The 19,448-nt window shown below is 39.4% G+C and overlaps 2 protein-coding genes across 2 annotated transcripts; one reads left to right on the top strand and one right to left on the bottom strand.

Annotated features, from left to right (window-relative positions):
• Positions 1 to 6,197: 6,197 nt before the first annotated feature.
• LOC115679692 (thioredoxin H1) lies at positions 6,198 to 8,556 on the top strand. The gene is made up of 3 exons (XM_030603355.2): positions 6,198 to 6,430; positions 7,847 to 7,969; positions 8,144 to 8,556. The coding sequence occupies exons 1-3, from the start codon at positions 6,344 to 6,346 to the stop codon at positions 8,288 to 8,290; spliced, it is 357 nt and encodes a 118-aa protein (XP_030459215.1). The 5' UTR covers positions 6,198 to 6,343; the 3' UTR covers positions 8,291 to 8,556.
• A 251-nt stretch (positions 8,557 to 8,807) lies between these two features.
• LOC115679691 (beta-galactosidase 5-like) lies at positions 8,808 to 14,406 on the bottom strand. Its single transcript, XM_030603354.2, has 18 exons — positions 14,027 to 14,406; positions 13,777 to 13,872; positions 13,544 to 13,656; positions 13,284 to 13,350; positions 13,046 to 13,138; positions 12,720 to 12,863; positions 12,451 to 12,539; positions 12,244 to 12,349; positions 12,072 to 12,159; positions 11,665 to 11,783; positions 11,409 to 11,570; positions 10,967 to 11,145; positions 10,446 to 10,555; positions 10,233 to 10,342; positions 9,999 to 10,109; positions 9,794 to 9,907; positions 9,514 to 9,716; positions 8,808 to 9,369 (listed from the first exon to the last, which is right to left on the bottom strand). Exons 1-18 carry the CDS (start codon positions 14,198 to 14,200, stop codon positions 9,255 to 9,257), a joined length of 2,193 nt encoding a protein of 730 aa, XP_030459214.1. The 5' UTR covers positions 14,201 to 14,406; the 3' UTR covers positions 8,808 to 9,254.
• Between the last annotated feature and the right edge of the window lie 5,042 nt (positions 14,407 to 19,448).

Genomic DNA, 19,448 nt, shown 5'->3' with positions numbered 1-19,448 from the left:
TTTAATCCACACGGGTTTAGTCCAATTCCATTGAGTCCGGAGCCATTCCTTTAAATCCATCCAACACCGGTCCAATTAATATGCAAAATATAATTAAGCTATATGATAAATGCTCCTAAAAACTATATGCAATTTGATTATTATTTTTGCTAGGTGTCGGGATCAACTCCTAATTTTCCTATGCAATATGTACCTAAATGGATTCCCAAAATTTAGGTGTCAACACCGCTCCCGAAGCATCATGAGCTACAAGTGATTATTGTCTGTCATCATGCCATTTTCTCATCATGTTGAAATTCCATAATATCCCAATATTATTTCACATAAATAAGCTAAAATTAGTAATATAATTTATCAAAATTAAATATCATATTTTCGAAATCAAGATATCAAATTCTAACCATTTCTATATAAATTGTCCTCAAAATATTCTCTGTACAAGTCGTTGAAATTTGCTATATATTAATCCTCCAAGAATCCAATAAGCAAGCTCATAATTATGCAAAAACTTGAAAAGCTAATAAAATAAATCTCCACAGTAACCGCAGATTATGAGAGTCTCGCCAAAATCTTACTGTCCATAAAAATTTTGACACCATGCTAATTCAAAGAGTCCGAAACCACATTGGGCAGGTAGGATAACTCCCGTGCTTACCTGACAAGCATAATGTTCCGATACCATTTGCAACAACTAACTATAATTAAAAGCCATAAAAAAGAAAATATGTGGCCCTTAATTCCTAAAATAATATAACAAACCTCACTCCAAAAAATCTAATAACTAAGCTCAAAATTATTCGAGAACTTCCAAAGTCAATGAAATAAATCTCCACGTAACCACACATTATGAAGGTATCCCCAAAACCTTATTCCTTATACTCCATAAAAGTATTGACATCCTTATCAATGCTTTCAAAGCGCTCGAAACCACACCGGGCAGGTAGGATACCTGCCACACTTGTGGCCGTTGTAATGCTCTGATACCATTTGTAATGTCCCAAATCCGGACAAAACCCCTTCATTTCCCAAAAATTCTTTGATCTTTTGAAACTCTACTGTAGGCTCTCAGCTTCAATTTCTAAAGCTGAGAGCCTACTTCGCTTTTGATTTTCTTTTTTTTTTTTTTACTTTGACTGTTTTTTCTTTTCTCTCCCACTCTTTTTTGGGAGATTGTGTGTTTGAATAAATTTCTGCAGCTAATCTTGGGTGAACGTGGAGTGCAGTTCGACCATTTTAGTTGACAGCCATCGAGGAAGATGTCTGGCTCCACAACGAGATTATGCCTCTCTTTTCTCCCGATTTAAATTTAGGTCTAGATATGGGGTTTAACTCTCCCGATTTAAATTTAGGTTTAGATCTGGGAGTTCCTTACATATTCATGTTGGTGTCTCTGCACGGCGATAGTGATGAGGGCATTGAATTTAGACGTGCACCGCAAGCCATTGCAAATAAAGTGGAAGATCTCAGCATGTGTTCATCATTAAATCTGGTGATCGGCCGCCGAACATTTATAGTGGCATATTTGTTATTGAAGGATGAGAGTGTGCTCTTAACTTCATACTCTGCTTTGTACTTTGTTATTTGTGTTCTAGTATTTGCTTTGTTCTATAGTTATTTGGGATTTGCTAGGCTTGTATGGACAAATAACTAATTCTGATAGTTATTTGTTATTTGTTCTAGCGGATGAGACTAACCAAAAAACAAATGCATCAAACATTGTGATAGTGACAATCGACATCAAAATGCATGAGTTTTATATGTTTCCCTCGGTCCAATAGCCGTAAATCATAACGTAACATAGCATCTCGGCACCAAATCTGTTAAAGATAATTAGATATCTTATAGTGATATTGGGGATATTTCCTCTTATTTTCTATATATATTTTGATTATGCATATCTAATTTGATATTTTTTTATTTCCTTATATAATTATCTATTAAAGCCTATTTGGAGGCTATCATGTACTCTTTTCTTATATCGGAATATATACAAATTCCACAATTCTATCTTTCACTACATTTCATTTAATTATCAGATTCAGTCGATCTTGAGGAAATCCTAAGTGCATCGCAACTCGTAGTAAAATAAATCCATCTCGTTGTTTGATAGTGTTCGCCTGAGTAGACATGGCCACGGGCCGGTTTCGGCCCGGGTCAAACCCAAGACCGGCCCGTTGACCGGGCCCGCGGTTCGGAACCAGAACCGGCCCGTGGCCTACGGGCCCGATTCCGGTTCCAACAATTTTGGAACCGGCCCGAAACCGCCGGTTCCGGGCCCGGTTCCAAAAAAAAAAACTGCAACAGGGCCTGCACGTCTGCAGGCCCAGGGTAGGTGGCCGTTGGCCACTTGGCCTTGGCAACGGCTACTTTAAAATATATATTAGCCATTGCTATTGGCCGAAGGCTCAATATCGACAACAAGAGATAGATTGGAATAATGAATCCAAATTCTTTGACGACGGAGATACCACCACTACCGATACCGGAACGGGTAGCGACGACTAAGGGTAAAAGAAATTCATGGATTTTAATTCTTCTATCCCCAAGAAGATATGTAAGGCGCTTAATGATAATTCATTAAGTTCAAGCCCCATCTTTTTCTCTCTTTTTTTTTCCCAAATTTGATTACAATGTACATTTTCATTACATTTTTTATTGAATAATTCATTATTTCATAATTTGATAATTCATTATTTTTTTATTTCATAATTTATTTTTTTAATTTTTACCGTTCGGTTCCGAACCGGGCTGGAACCGAAACCGCCTCGGAACTGTCGGTTCCGGTTCATACATGGCCACGAACCGGAACCGGCCAGTTCCGAACCGTGGCCATGTCTATGCCTAAGTGCTTCATTCATGTTTGACCAAGCGCCATGGTGGTCGTATTACGACGTTGGCAACACGTCACCAACTTGAATTTTTCTTTTCTTACAAAGGTATTTTTTTACTATGCGAACGTGCTTTGCATAGTAACTTTCGCTCAGCAAAGCCTGGCTTATCCGACTTGTTGTAGCCACGGTGTATCGGCCATGTTTGTTAAGTTACTATCCCGACAGCAAAGTCGATCGCAAAGGACACATGATGTTTGGCTCCAATGTCGATTCTCGACTTTTCACGTCTCATTTCAAGAAACCAACACCACCACTAGACTCTATTGCCCTCAGACGAGCCAAATATAGTAGATGCCACCTCACACACTACCTCACTGCGGATCCACCAAGCCCGATGCCACTTGGTATCGTTGGAGAAACAAGTTTCTGTTCAACATTGATTCAGGATGTTAAAGATATTTATATATCTTCTAGTGATATTGATGATGTACACAAATTCCTCATTTTCTCTCTACCATGATCTTAGATTCAACTAAATCAAACGCTCGTATGAGCCGAATCAAATTGATGGACGAGGATCACAATATAAACCTCATTATACTTACATCCATAACAAAGTAAACGCCACCCAAAAAAGCAAATATTAATAAAATGCTAGAAGAGGCGGAGAATGACTTGCTCAGTTCAATTCCAGGAGCATTTTCACTCTCTTATCTCTATTGGCCCCATTTGGTTCAGCATTCCCAAGGAGTTTTCGGCCTCGAAAGCCCCTTGGAAAAATGCTAGGGCGTTTGGCAAGCATTTCCAATGGGCTTTCGGCTGAAAGTTGGCATTGGGAATGCTCAAAGCTCAAAGCTGGTCTGGACCAACTTTGGACTTTCAGCATTTGCCAAATGCTTAAGTAAATTTTTTTCTTCCCAAACTATCATTATTTATTCTTTAATATTCCGGTTTTGCCCATTTGTTGTTACTATTTATCTTCTTCACGAAAGGGCAGCCGGCGAGGGGCCAGTGAGGTCACCCGACTTATGCGCCATTGGCCTGGGTCGTACGATCGCCCAGGCGTTGTCGACCTAGGTCGTGCAACCTCAGGCCTTGTCGCCTGAGGTCGGGCGACAGCCGCCGGCGCCAAATCTAGCTCGCCGACGGCCGTAGCCCTTCGCCGGCTCTTGCGAAGGGTAACCTTTTTTTTTTAATAAAAAAGAAAATCCCAAAGCTCTTAACAAAAAAAAATTAGCCAAACACTACTTAGGCCAAAGTAGCTTCACAAAGAATTTTTTACCAAACGCCATTTGCATTTCCCCGATGGACTTTTAACCTAAAAGTATTTGCATTCCTCCAAGACTCATTTGCAAAATTGAACCAAACAAGCCCATTATCTTCCACGTAAATATATAAATTATATATATAACATTATTACGCTTGTACGGTAAAACTGAAGCGGCCTAATAATCAATCTTTTGACGGTATAATTGTAATTAGGTATTAAACAATGTAAGAAATATACAATATCAGCAAGGGTTAGTTTATGCGAATAAATTTGAATACACAATCAATAATTATCATTCTACAAAAAATAAAGGGAAATTGACATAAATAGTCCATGAACGTTGACCCAATATACGATGTGATTCCTGAATTTTTAATTTGTTCAATGTGATCCTTAAACTTTTGGTACGTGTTCAAACTAGTGCATAACCTATTTGTTTAATATGATCCCTGAACTTTTAATACATGTCCAAACTAGTTTGTAACTTTGAAAATTTTCATAAAGTCTAGGAACTAGTTTGAATATGTATCAAAAGTTCATGAACCACATTGAACAAATTAAAAGCTTAAGGACCACATTGCACATTAGGCCAAAGTTCATAGACTATTTATGTCATTTTCCCAAAAGTAAATTTACAATTACTATGGCGGTGAACTTAATAATAAAGTCTAAGAATTACTTTTTTATTGTTTGGATTTAAGAAGGGATTACGCTTTTTCCACTCTCTTTATGGCTAAAGCACTCATTAACACAGTATTATGACAAAATTGCCTTTTGTGAGTCTCACTTTTAAGCATCCCTTCATCCTTTTTTTTTTATTGATTCCTTATTTCTTTTCTTGTGGATTCCACGTCCACTTTCCTTAAACTTTTTCATTCTCTTTGTTCTCTCTCTTTTTTCTGTTGAACTTTCTTCTCTCTCAAGAGGTAGAAAAATAGAGAATCATAAAGTTCAAGTTCTGTGCTCGCATATCCTCGGTAAAGCCACATCAACCCGCCACCGAGACGTCAGCGGAGCCCTCCTCCTTGACCACCTCTGTCTCCGCGACTACTAATTTAATTCGCTCAACCTCATTATAATTCATGCTCTTTTAGACGAAATTTAGCAAATTGGTCGATGTATATTTTCGACAGCTAGATGAGGAGAAGGCGAAAAAATTGATTGTCAAGCTCTAGGAGGTAATAAAATGCCAACAAGATTTGCTTATGAACAACGCTGAATTTCATTGATTCCTTGTGCAGATAAAAAAATTTCCATGAAATGTTTTAGATTACGGAGAGTGTGCATCAAGGCCACCGCCGTCAACCTCCCCATCACCCTTCCCAGCTTCACCTCATCATCAAAGCGAACTAATCCACCTTTGCCAGGCTCATCTAATGCAGAGTGCACAACCTCTTCATGTCCGGCCAGTATGCGCAACTCTCCGCGAACAACATCCCCTTAAAACGTGACACCCACAGGAAAAAAAATAAAAAAAAATTAACCAAAGAAAAGGGACACGATTAGAAAAAAAATGTGACAGCACTTTCTTAAACACATTGCTGGATTAGGGATACTAAAAAGTGGGATCCGCAGGGAGTAATTTTGTTAGGTTATTATATTGAGGAATATTTTAACTGAAGAATGAGTGAAAAAAAATGTGACTCTTTAAGAGAATCTATAACACGGGTTAGCTGAGTGTTCTCACGTTTTTAAGAGTTGAGTAACAAGTGACATGACAGATGTCATTTGGACAACACAGCTCGTCTCATCTTATCTCATCTTTAATATCCGTCGTCGCTGGTGATAATTGCCGCCGCTTGTCTGGTTACGACAATTTCGCACGTTTGTCCTGCTCTCTTTCCTTCCCTTCTTATCGCGAATCCCATTCTTCTTTCTTTACCTCGTCTCACTGATGATGTCCCCCCCTCTATGAAATGACGTACGTGTCCGCGTCATGTTCAGCGAAACGCGTATACCTCCACAAATTGTCCATGTCCTCCGAATTGTTTCTGGATTCTACCAAATGTTTCTGGATTCTACCAAATTCGCGTATACCTCCACAAATTGTCCATGTCCTCCGAATTGTTTCTGGATTCTACCAAATTCGTATGAGGGCTCTTCCGGGTTCTATAAATAGGGGCCTCTGGGTCTCGTATGGTTCATACAGCAATCACCGACAACCAGGGAACTACTCAGATACCCAAGAAAGTTTTTGGAATTTCGCTCGCATTCACTTCGAGACAAGAGAGAAGAGAGCAAGATGGCAGGTGAAGGGCAAGTGATTAGCTGCCACACCGTCGATTCTTGGAACCAGCAGCTCCAGAAAGGAATTGAGACCAAGAAACTGGTATGTAAATTTCACTTGCTCTGTCTTCTGATTGGTTTTATACTATGTGGGTCTCGTTGGAGATGGCGAATACTTCGGGGACCCTTGTTTCTCATACCGGGTACGCCCACGTGAGCCTAGGGAAACTGAAGTATTATCCGACGACATGTGATCCCTGCGTGTGGAATGCGGGGATTCGGGGGCAGCGCCCCAGACGGGTTCCGTTGCCCGGTCAGCGGACGGCTGCCCCGCTCACCGGTGAGCGGGTAGGGGCTCGGGGCAGCACCCCCGAAACCTCAACTGGTTTGGGCTTTTATTTAAGCTGGCCGTATAGTGCGAGATTAAGAGATTTTGTATAAGTTTAGGTTTTTGGCCCGTTTGGGACACATATATATTTTGCTCGTTTTTCTGATTATTGTAATGAGTTGAGTGGCTGTAAATCGAAAATATAGTGAAATCTCTTTGCAGGACGTAGCCCTATTCGAGGGTGAACCTGGATAAATTCGTGCATCGTCTTTTTTCTCTGATTTCTGCGTGATCGTTCTGTTTCGGTTCTCAATACATCCCTTCAGGTCTCGTTCTGTTTTTTGTTTCAATGCAATGCTTCTTTATTTTCTTGCCGCTTCTCCGTCGTGCTTGATATTCCTGCGATGGGTTTAGCGCAGAGTAGGTTTTTAGTGGTTTCTTGTTTCGAATGAGGGGTTTGCTTGTTGGCAATTACTGTGAGAGATTGTGAAGGGTGGAGGGGAGGCAATGGAAATGGAATGGTGTTTGATTGCATTTTGGTTTGTTTCGAGTTGATTTCGCCCCCATCCAGTGTTGAGGAAATTCACGTTCTGTGATTCTTTATGGCGAAACAGATAAAATGAAAGGCCAAATTAAGTTTGCGCATCATCGATTTCCTCTTTAACCATATATCTTCGTACACTGGTTCGTAAAATTTACAATTTTTTTTGTGTTTTTTAGTATTGTTCTTAATTGCCCAATATCCAATTCCGGGTTCTTGCTCTCTTCTTCAGACCTTGGGTGCGGTTGTTTTTCGTTCTCATCTCGAGTTTGCGTTCTTCAAAGACAGCAATTGCATTATGCATAGAAAGAAGCTTCCGTGTCTCGGTTCTCTATGCTGATGAATCGGCTTAAACATCGTATGATAACTGCTCTCTCAGGATGATGTTTGTCAAAGAAACTTAAGCTTGTTAAGTTATCTCTAAAACTAGATATTTATGTCACAAATAATTGTAAAAGCTTGCAAAAGCCCAAACTAAAATCGTTCTGTTGTTGTTTTCGTCTATAATGTCTACATTTGTTTCGCTGAGCTCTATAGTCTATATTGTTGGAAACATGGGTAGATATAAACAGCTTCCTGGTTCACGCTAGTGCCGCAAATTGTGTATGTACTCTTGAGTATTCGTGTAAATGATTTGGTCTGTTTGATAGGTGGTGGTGGATTTCTCTGCTACATGGTGCGGTCCGTGTCGTCTCATTTCCCCAGTTCTGGAGGACCTGGCGAGAAGGCTGACTGATGTCATTTTCCTGAAGGTCGATGTCGACGAATTAAGGGTATAAACTATCTGGAACTTCCTCATTGCTTATGATATTACATACTTTGTGGATTACTCCACCTCATTTATCTGTTAGAATGTCTTTCTGCTTTTGTTGTGATGGATGCCACAAATTACCTGGTAATATAACTTCTAATTGTGAATTGTCGTCGATGCTATGTGATTAATGCAGTCTGTTGCTGAGGATTGGGCTGTGGAGGCGATGCCCACTTTTATCTTTATGAAAGAAGGCGCAATAGTGGACAAGGTTGTTGGTGCAAATAAGGATGATTTGCAGATGAAGATCACGAGACATGCAACCGCTACTGTGACTGCTTAATAGTATATACCTACTGGGCACGTAGCTTGCGTTGGATTCGACCATAACATATCATCGTCCTTTTTAGCCTGTTTGTGTCCATTTCTAAAGTACATCAGTGTGCATGAAGCTCTTGTTGCTTTCTCCGTACTCCTGTATTGCTTAAGATGTAATTCCAGACGCCAGACTACTCTACTTTGTGGTCTTTTCTTGTGCTGTTTATTTATAGAGGCATGTGTGGAGCTATGTGAACTTATCATTGAAGTAATAAAAGGCATATTTCTGCAGTTCTGTTTCCTTGGAATGACCAAGATTTTGGAACTCGCAAAATCTTGATTTTGGTTTGTCATGATATCACCGAGAATGCTAAGCGGTTCCATTATTTCAACATGTTTGAACATACCAGTATGGTACACGATTTTAAGCTCTTTTGGGTATAATCATGAAGAAGCATACCAGTATGGTACACGATTCTAAGCTTCTTTAGGTCATATAGTAGCTACATATTGATCAAAAGACGTACAGAACACAGCAACTGTTCAGTAGCAACTCCTCCATGCTCGACTGGACAACCTTCATTGAATCGTAGATACTGAATTGGCGCTTCATACCTTCGAATTATTCACAAGGAGGAGATGAAACAGTTGGTACAATGATGTGGAATATGAACAAGTTGAAGCAAAGCACTAGCCCTTGCTAATTTCATTCCCCTAATCACCTGATCCTGCCCTCCAGAAAGCTAATAAGATAAGCCTATGTCTAAGTTTATCTCTACATTTATCTCCCAGAATGGATGAAGGGCAATTCAGCATCCACCAAATGAAATCTAAGCCACCTTCATCTGTGAACTCCCATGTCTTCTATCCATAACTACCTTGAATACATAGAGAAAAGAGAGTCTATTCTCCTTTTATTCTTCCGTATAGTGGTTCTCATGTACGTGAATTTGGTCTGTTGCACCATCTGTGGAACAAGTAGCTTCAATTTACGCCGACACCAGTCTCTTCACAAGAGAGATTTGTGATACATCCCCACCAAGTTCCTCAAAAATCACCAAAAAGTTCCTCGTTGGCTTTAACCATGATCTCGGAACATGATACCTGATACACAAAATCTAAAATTAATCAGTACGAAATTTGGGGATCCCATTTCCATAATTTATAAGCCAGCAAATGTTGCAGGTATGAATAAGATACTTAAAGTCCACTATGGTAATGGAATTTGAGTCGTCACACAGCAAGTACCATCTTTGTGTTGGTTGGCCACAACCAGATTGGCATTTTGGAGGCCGAAAAGTCCCGGAATAACTACACGAGTCGCATTTTCCATTTGCAAAATTCATCCAATATCGCCCGATACTCTGTCCATTGACCCATACCTGCCCCTTTCCCATACTTCGCAAATCCAAAGCCAGCGGTTCTTCACCTTCAGGTGCATCAAAGTAAGTCTGCAAGTTTTTGTCCAACATTCAGCTTTGCTTATACCACACATGACCTTCGGTTCACTATCTAAAATTTTACTGACCTTATGCCATGACAATGGTTGCTGGGTTTGGGTAGCCAGTGACTCGGGGAGCCAATCAACAGCTGAGACACCAGTTGGAGAAATCAAGTTCATCATTTCTCCTTTTAGGCCAACCTATTTGAGGAATCCATGAGACTGCAATTTCTCGAAATTATGATGTATAACAGAAATACAGCAGACGGATGGAAAAATGATATTGCCTGACCTGATAGGACCATTTCTGCCACGTCAAATCCTTCTTTCCCTCGTCAAGACCATCTAGTAAAACTGGACCTAGGATTCCAGTGTTCCAAGTTTCAAAGTGCAGCCCCACATTCTTCAAGTTTCATACAAGTAGAGAGAAAAGGATCTCAGATTAGTATCCAACTTCAGTATATTTCATTTGTGGTATTATAGGCATATAAATTGCAACTACGTTGCGCTTGTTAATAAAACACACCGGTAGCCCCACTGCGATGCTGAGTAATGCGATTCTATTTGTTCCAGCACGGAGGTTGACAGGTCCATTGAATGTGAAACCCCTGTTCTCCCTGGTCCCAAAGGCAGATCCTGTAGTTATACAACTCAGCTTCACTGACTTAAATCATGTTCACAAACAATTATGAAGATACGACTTGACTCATGCAAGGTAGATTGAAGTCAATTAACTGACCAGAAAATTGCCCATTGATGAAGACATGAAGAGCATGCCCAGCTGACTGCACACTGAGTGTGGGCTTCCGTCCTCCCCGTAACAATGATTCTGATGAACTAATGTCCACGCTGAAGGCAAAGAAAAATGCAGAAGTCCATAAAAGCACACCACATGAACTTAAAACTTTTTCACCAGATGATGCAGCCTCTTCTGCGATACTTTCTTAATTAATTCATGTTAAGCGTTTCAAAGATTTACATTATGAGGGTTAAAGATGAATAAGATTTCCACTTGCCCAGCTTAGCAGCATCTGTTAGTTTCCTATTTCCTTCACTTATAAACATCATTATTTTTCTAGCCTTCGCATCCTTAATATGTTGAAAAGGACATCCCGTCTTGAGACACAATTGCATAAACTCGGACAAATCAGCCTAGACAACTCCATTAGGGCAACAAACTCATTACCATATATAACTATACGACTCTGAAACTGTATCTTCACATAAGACAAGAAAAACATCATGTAAAACCAAACTCACCTAGTCATGTACCATAGGTAGTCACTGCTATCTCTAGTGATGTTTATTTGTTCGAAGAGTCCAATAGCCGTTATCCTTGAGGCCTCTTCTAGAGAAGAAATATCCTCATCATAGGTCTCCCACGAAAGAAACAAAGAATTACTTGATAACATTTGGGTCTGCGAGGTAGGAACTTTCACCTAAACAAAGAAAATACAATACTGTTAGTAAATGAGAGAATTCTTTGGTGGATTGGTCTTTGCGGACTGATCAAAGCATTGCCACTGACATAAGAAGCCCTCTGTGACCCGCCCCATAAAATGAAATCATCGATACAGTATGCTGAAAAGAGTCCTGTAGATAATTTCCATCAAAAAGAGATGCAGCATATATGCTTCGGGATTTTCAAATTTCATTTGTAACTGCAGGGCAATGGAACAGAAAATTCGAAAATTTTGTGCACCTTGGCTGTATTGAACACGTCGTTCTTGCAATCAGGAAGGATACTAATGGACCAAGGAGGCAAATTGTAGTGTCTACTCCTGAAAGTCACCCTAGCAGCTGATTTTGAGTTGGAGTTTGAGAGAAAAGCTGCACAAACAGGCCCTGAAGAGAACACATGAGCCTGAAAGACATGTGAATAACTGTGTCAGCAGAATGAAGTTTTCCTACTCGTAGACAACTTGAGAAAAAAGACTCTGGTGTCTTTGAAGGATGACCCGCTGATAAGTTCCCAAGGAAGTAATGGTAGGATCGGAAGATAGTAAAGCAGGTTCACATTGCTTGATGGCTTGATGAAGCTCCTTGAGATGACCATATTTGGGTTGCCGGATCAAACCTGAGTGGATTCAATCTTTAGTTGTAAAACATAACTTTGTATTACATTAACAGGTGGATAGAAATACAGCTCTAGGGGCAAATGCGAAAGATTTTGGGAATATAAAGGTCATGAATATGTGTGGTATTATCATGCCAATAAAGTTAAACGACATTATCAGCAAAGCAAAAAGTTGCTAAAAAGCACGCGACTGCAGAAGCGATGGGAATTTCAAGAAGGTTCTGAACAAAAAATCCCAGGAACACAACAAATGAAATATGTTTCTTTAGAATGGGCCTAGATGGTCACCATATTCATCTATTGGAGCATCATAGTCATAGCTGGTTGTGATGAAAGGACCCCCAGCAGTCCGTCCAAAGTTGGTTCCGCCATGGTACTGCCATATCATATCATAATTAAAGATCAGTTTAGCACAAAAGCTTAATTGCCAACACAATCATGAAGCTGGCAGTAAACTAACCATATAGTAATTGATGAAGGAGCCACCCATTTGAATGAACCGAGCTACCGCAAAAGCCAAATCTTCAACTGGCCGCTCATAAATTGTGCCACCAAACTCCGTAAACCTTCTCATTGGGAACAACCAGTAGATGTTTCAGAAATTGAAAAAAGTTAATAAAGGAGTCTGTACTCACAGCATCAACATAGGCACATAGAGATGCTTTACCAGCCACTCCAGGCTTCAGTCCACATTTTTGGCTTGTAAGGTTTGTCGGGTGAGAAAGTATCACAATAAAACCCATTACATGCATTTATCTGCGGCCAGTGATGGAAAGCCAAATTTAGAATCTACTTAGGAAGCTCCAATAAAAGAGAATACAAGAAGCAAAAGTTTGACAGATCTTTTGGAATTAGAGATTGAAACCAATTGCTATGGTTACATTTTCAGGTAATAATGAGGCATATAGAGTGACATTGAGAAATAAATTTCCTCACCACAGGATCTGGGGCATCATCTTCCTTGCACATCACCCATGGGACCCCCGTATCCAATCCAACGGCCATTTTAGCAGCCCAACTTACGTATGCATGACCAGCAGCTCCAAGTGCTTTGCTCTCTGGACCATATTCATTTTCAATCTGAAGAGAGAATTTGGAAAATCGAATGGTTTATACTGAAGCATCAATTCTAAGTGACAATAAACTTGGGATTTCTCTTCCTAAAAACGTTAACTTCAAATAAAGTCGTTTAATATCTCGGTATAGAAAAATTAAGCTAGCAAACAAGCAAACTCTACTAGGCCTATTATGAAAAACATTACTTGAGCGAGTATAATGGGACCGCCTTGCGATGCGAAAAGCCGCTCATCTTTCATCATCTGTACAATTTTCTGCGTGAATCCTTGCATTGCAGCCTTCAAAATTTCCACAATAAAGAAGTCAGAAGAATACATTCCCAAGTAAGTAATTCTGGAAGTTAATCGATCAAGGAAAAAGTGTCAAGTTTAAATTCTAAATAATTTTGCAAAGATATCAGCTGACTGGAAGGGATTCTGAAACCTTGAAAGGCTCATTATCAGTTCTGAAGCTGATCCCAGGTACATACTTCAGCCAAACAGGAAGTCCCCTGCACAAAGAAAGTATTCAATGTACGGTCAAGCAAGCCACAAATCCATTTAAAAAAATAAAGCCCCAATGAAAATATGCAAGGACATCAATCACGAACATTCGTGGCTCACGAAGAGATAAGGGCAATCTAATCAACTGTTAAAAGGCAATAAAGCAACAAAATGAAGAGGAAAAGAATACAAAGCAGATACCCGAAATTCCACTCTGCACAAACGTACGGCCCAATGCGGAGATGAGCATAAAGTCCTACTTGTTGGACCGTCTTTATGAACCTCACAAGGTCGTATCTCCCATCAAAATTATACTGAAACACACCCATCAGAAGCAAAAAGGACCAAAATACAGGTCAATGAGAAACTCAAATTCTGAGAAAATAGCCATAATTGACAAGAAACAAAGAAAAGAAAGGGATTCGGAGGAGTACATTGCCAGGAGAAGGTTCATGACCATTCCAAAAGACATATGTCTCAATGACATCCAGACCTCCATCTTTAGCCTTCTGTATAAGATCTTCCCACATCTACACCCACACCCATTTTCGAGAGAAGAGACATGAGCCACATTCTCACAGGAAAGAGAAAATCCCACATTACAAAAGGAGAAAAAAAAAAAACAAAGAAAGAATCCGAAAATGGAAGTGAAGCTAAAGAGTGGAAGGTAAACAGAGCAAGTACATCAGGAGTGCTTCTGGGGTAGTGAATGGAGCCAGAGATGAGGATCCTCCTCTGGCCATTGATGATCAGTGACTTCCTATCATAGCTCACACTGCAACGGACCTCCTCAAAACCCAGGAACAAGTAGAGCAAGACCAACAAAGCTTGCAGCTTTGGAACTGAGAAAGTTCGCATTTTTTTGGCCTCACACGCTCTCTCACTCAAGAATGGAGGTGGAAATGAAGTGTCTCTGATCTAGAGAAGCTGTGAAGGAAGAAAAGTCATCTGGGTTTGTCGGTTTAACGGCGATGGTGTGCGCACACGGCTTGCTCACCGGCCTACAGGGGCAGGAGCTTGCTGCTCTGCAGAGTATTGTACGACCTTGGGGGGTGGGGGGGGAGACAATGAGACCCAGCGCAGCTTAAATTTTTGAATAGTCAGATTATTTTATTAAATTCTTGTTTTCCAAACTCTTTTCTTTCAAGAAACGCAGAATCCTTCGTAGACGTATTTTATTGTGCGACTCCAAATAAAAGTAAGGCTGTGCAAAGTGAACCGCTCAAACTGGAATCGTCCGGACCGAATTGGCCGGTTTGGTCCGGTTTTCGATTCCTAAAAGTGGAACCGGTATTCGAGCAGTCCTATTTTCGATTTCAAAGGGAACCGGGCCGATTACAATACTTTTTTATTTTTTAAAAAAAATTAATAAAATATGAACTAAGCCGATTACATATACCATTTTTTATTTTCATTACATTCATATTACTTAATTCAACAGGAAAAGATGACGTCAAGTAATGAAAAAAAATGATCAATTCAATGGACCGGTCCGGTTTCCGGTTCTTGTCCTCAGTTCTCAAAATTGGATATCGGACTGGATCGGAACCGATCATCCCTATATAAAAGGTTAGAAAAATGAACTTTGTCTTGGCTTTTCTTTCTTTTTTTTCTTTTCTCTTTCCTGGACAATGCTGTTTCTCGTACTGCTATTGGGGAAGCTGCTTTTTGAAAGCGGGCCGCATTTTCATGGCTTCTGCAGTTTTGGTTCTATTCGAATTTGTATGGCTTGATTTTGACTTTACATATGCCTCGGGATAATCGTGACAAGTGTGTTAAAACTTGCTCGTTCCTCATAAATTTAAATCAACAAACAGTGCACCTGATGGACATGCATATTCTTTTGAAAAAAATACCTTTTTTGGTCGATATTTTGAAAAAAAGAATTAAAAACAAAAAGTGATCTTAAGACACCCGTGACGCATTACAAATCGTATTTTAGAATACAAATAGGTATATCTAATGCATGTGATTTTTTTGAAATATATTTTTTTCAATTTTTTTCAATATGTATGTCTAATGCATGTGATTTTCTTGAAATGTATCCGTTTTCAATTTTTCATGTGCATAGATATTTATTTTTTTTTCTATTCTTAGTGGTCTTAATTAGTGTCCATGGTACTTGTTAGCAAGACCCGTTCTTTTTTTTTTTATACTTAATGTGTATGGTATTACTCAATCCAAAATTATGCCATTGATCATTTGATAATAAACATGAGCTTGGTTCCCATAGTTGAACTTCACATTTGGAGTTCTCTTAGGTTTCTTGAGAAAGGTTCGTATGCCGATTCCCATCGTTCATGGCTGATCTATTTTTCGACCAAAAAAATACAAATGGTTGATCTATTTGACCAAATGCTTTCCTTTCTAGTATTATTAATCAATTGCTCGATAGCTATTGTTATAGATTTGAATTGATTACAAAACATTTAATGCCGATGGCATATTCTTATTTTAATTTCAAAATCCGTTGCCTGAATTAAAATAAACGAGGGCAACAAAGTTCGAGATTCAAAGACTGAAGAGAAAAAAGGAAAAGAAAAACAAGATCAAACTTTAATATCTTCCCACATATGGTAACCCTAGGGGCCATGCATTCATGGAAGTTCCATTACATTGTGTCCCTTGATGATGACAAAATTCTATCCCTTTTGCATTATAGTATTGCCTATGTAGCCATGTGACATGTCTACTTAGATCGACACTTTTTTTTAGTCCTGTATAAAGTTGTTCTGCTTGGTCCATTTAATGTCAGCTTGGCCTTGTCGCTAAAGCTTTGATTGCACAATGAAATGGCATGACTAGAAGTGCCTAGAACGACGGCTTTGAGGGCGAAGAAGCCCACCTAGCTCGTGAACCCTAACTCAGTTTTCCAAATTTAGTATTCTTGCAATTACAATAATCTATTCTTATGGTTATGGCATAGATGTAAGTTGTTTTATTATACCATAGAATAGAGGTAAGCTACACAGCATATACCATATGCTTGCTTAGGTTTACAAACGAGTGACGCAACTCATGTACTAGGGGCTCGAGTATTGGTTACTTAAGTTTAGTTTGATTCTTTTTGTAAAAAAAAAGGGACAAGTTGCTAGGATATTAAATTGAATTGAGCTCGGACTTGAAACTGTTTGACTTGGAGCAGATCTAAGCAAGAGCTAAAAGTTGAAATACTTGACTTGGGTAGATGGTAAACCTAGTGTAGTAGTTGAATCGTTTATATAATTTAGTCATCAGCAGTTCTCAAATCAGACCTCAAGCTAAAATTCGAACTTAAACTCAAATTTACTTTTGAATCTGTCGACATGAGCTTAAGCTCGAGCTTGAGATATCCGGTTTGATGCACAAACATGAACCTTGGATATTCGGATTGAGTTCAATGGCAGTGTCGATTGATCCGAATTAATTACATTCGCAACTGATCGGAACTCACACGCGTGAACACACGAGTTGTATAGTACAATCTGTGTACCCCGAAATTTGACTAGAGGGCTTCGTACACGCGGTGTTAAAGTCTATTCAACTAAAATGCAGAAAGGGAGGTGGAGCCTCGAAAATCGATTGATTTAAAAGAAGGCAAGCGAGAGCAACCTCGTTGATATGAGAAACCGAGTCCCATCACTTTCCTCTATCGCAATCGTCACAGCCTTTGCCTTCACACGCTGTGCTCTTTTCTCGGAGTATCTCATGCAGATATACCTACTAAAGGCTTCTAGCATTCAAAGCTGTTCGTGACGTATTCAACTCTCGCGCTTCGATTGAAGGACCCACGAAGGTTTTTTAAGGTTTCTACTTTAATGGTATCCAAATGGCCTCAAATCCTTGGCAATTCAGCCGACGGAAAAATTACTAGAAAAGTTATAAATTTATTATATTGATGACAAATTAGTTCTAAATATTTTAATTGTGCCAATTTAATTTTAAATCTTTTAATTTAGTGTCAATTCAGTTCTTTCAGCTAATTTTGATCGGATATTGTTAAAGTGGACGCCGGAAAGCCCACGTGGCATCGCCCGTACTAACGTGGATAATTTTTAATAATATTTTAACATTTTGTATTGTTTTTCTGTTTTTTCTTCTTTTTTTTTTCCTTTCTTCTTCTTTTTGTCAATGACCAGCCACTGGCCATGGCCGAACAAGCTAGTCTCGCCTAGGCAAGGATTGCTGTCACCCGCCACGAGTGAGGGCCGGCTAGGTGAGGGCAAGCCCTGGTGAGAGTTCCCCTCGCCTTGGCCTGGGCGAGGGTTGGCCTCGCCTAGGTGAGGCTTGGTAGACGAGCGACGCTTGGCGAGGGGAGCCCTCACATCCCCTCGCTTGAGTGAGCCTCACCACTCACCTGTGGCAGGCAATGGCGACTTTGCCAGCTTGCCGGTCACCGGCAAAAGAAAAAAGAAAGGAAAAAAAAGACTAATAAAATATTATAAAATATTATTAAAAATTCCTCATATAAGTGCTGGCGGTGTCATGTAGGCCAGCCAGACACAATCAAAATTATTTTGAAGGGATAAATTGACACAAAGCCAAAATATTTAAGATTAAATTGATATAATTAAAAAAATTAAGAATAAATTGATATAAATATAACAAGCTTATGACTTTTCAGGTGACTTACTTTGAGGTTTCTGTTGCACCGGTGACACTACGTTTTGTCATCTCTTGCTTTTTGGGTTTTCCAATATTCGCCACCGACGCTAGCTGCGCACTGCTGGTTCGGTCACCTAATGATTTGATTTATGTCGTATCAAGTTTGATGGAACGTTCTAGTGATGCCCGCGCAAGCATTCTCAACCACGCCAACCAAACTGAGGATAAACTAGTCTTTTGACGAAGGCTTGGTACTTGTATTATTAACTTTGAAGTTTTGTAATGCAATGTTTAGTGCTATGAACTTGTTTCACGCAAAGGTGAACTCCCCATTAGAGAAAAACAGAGATATTACATGTAGCAAAGATCTTCCTAAAATATTATAAAACGAGCTAATCATTTCAATGCTTAGGTCCCTCGTTTTTTCAATACTCGGTTGAAACTTGTCGTATAAACTTGTGAGTTTTATTGAGGCTGCTTAGTATGTCTAGTATCTTACGAAAGAAGAGTAACAAACCAAATTATGCAGGGTTTGCAAAATGACATGATGGCAAGAGATCATTTCGACAATAAAAAGATGTGTCATCCTCTCCTTGTGGTCTGGGTATCTAGCCTTGTTGAGAGCACTTTCGAAGCAAAATTCCGGATGCATTATGTCAATATGGAAGAGCGCACCTTAAAATCGTCCGGGGAGATGGACTAACCAATGTGTGCAAAATTAGCTTGAACGCTACCTAACCTCTAAGCATAGCATCATTCGATTGCACCCCTCATAATCTAATAGTCAGTGTACAGGAGGCAAGACGAGGAGCAAATCACATATTTTGGAGGATTTTTCAATCCTCAAAATTGTATGAGTAAGACACTCCTAGTTAATAAGATAACGAAAAGAAAAGAAATAATATCAGGAAGACTAGAAGGATAATTTTACGTCACATTTGTTAAGGTGTTATTCGCATCACTCGAATACGAGATTTCAATATATATACTAGAGATAAGTGCACTAAAAGTGACAAACTTGTTACAAAAATTTAATTGAGTCATAAAATAAACTAAAAATACAATCAAGTCTTAAAATTCAAATTGGTGCAATCGAGTCATTTCGTTAACTCTATCTAACCTTTTTTTTTGGTTAAAAACTCTATCTAACTTGGCTAACGAAAAATGCTGACGTAACTTTATTTTATTTTATTTTCTCTTTTCTACGTTTCTGAAACATGAAACACGAAGTTGACCCTGCCGATCGTTGGTGAGAGCGAGCCTCGCCCTCGCCCTCGCCTAGCCACTGGCAAGGCCGACCTCGTCTCTTACCGGTTGTCGGTTAGAGGTTGAAGATGAAGGGAGGGAAAAAAAATGGAAAAGGAAAATAATAAAATATTATTAAAAATTATTCATGCCAGCGCTGGTCGTGCCACGTAGGACGATCGCCGTTCATGTCAGTACAAGTCGGCCAAAATTGGCCGCATTGACTGAATTGGCACAAATACAAAAAGTTTATGATTTATGACTGAATTAACGTAAT

The sequence above is a fragment of the Syzygium oleosum genome, unplaced genomic scaffold (assembly GCF_021117445.2).
Source record: "Syzygium oleosum isolate NSW1041296 unplaced genomic scaffold, Sole_v2.1 Sole_v2.45, whole genome shotgun sequence".
Taxonomy (NCBI): domain Eukaryota; kingdom Viridiplantae; phylum Streptophyta; class Magnoliopsida; order Myrtales; family Myrtaceae; genus Syzygium; species Syzygium oleosum.
The sequence above is the reverse complement of the archived record's forward strand: the minus strand, read 5'-3'. Positions and strand labels throughout refer to the sequence as shown.

Excerpts from the sequence above, each read along its gene's own strand:
- LOC115679692 (XM_030603355.2), top strand. The coding sequence starts at position 6,344 with ATGGCAGGTGAAGGGCAAGTGATTAGCTGCCACACCGTCGATTCTTGG. Across the intron at positions 6,431-7,846 it reads GAATTGAGACCAAGAAACTG|GTGGTGGTGGATTTCTCTGC; the intron begins GTATGTAAATTT and ends TCTGTTTGATAG. Across the intron at positions 7,970-8,143 it reads TCGATGTCGACGAATTAAGG|TCTGTTGCTGAGGATTGGGC; the intron begins GTATAAACTATC and ends TGATTAATGCAG.
- LOC115679691 (XM_030603354.2), bottom strand. The coding sequence starts at position 14,200 with ATGCGAACTTTCTCAGTTCCAAAGCTGCAAGCTTTGTTGGTCTTGCTC. Across the intron at positions 10,343-10,445 it reads CATCAATGGGCAATTTTCTG|GATCTGCCTTTGGGACCAGG; the intron begins GTCAGTTAATTG and ends GTATAACTACAG. Across the intron at positions 9,717-9,793 it reads AACCATTGTCATGGCATAAG|ACTTACTTTGATGCACCTGA; the intron begins GTCAGTAAAATT and ends AAAAACTTGCAG.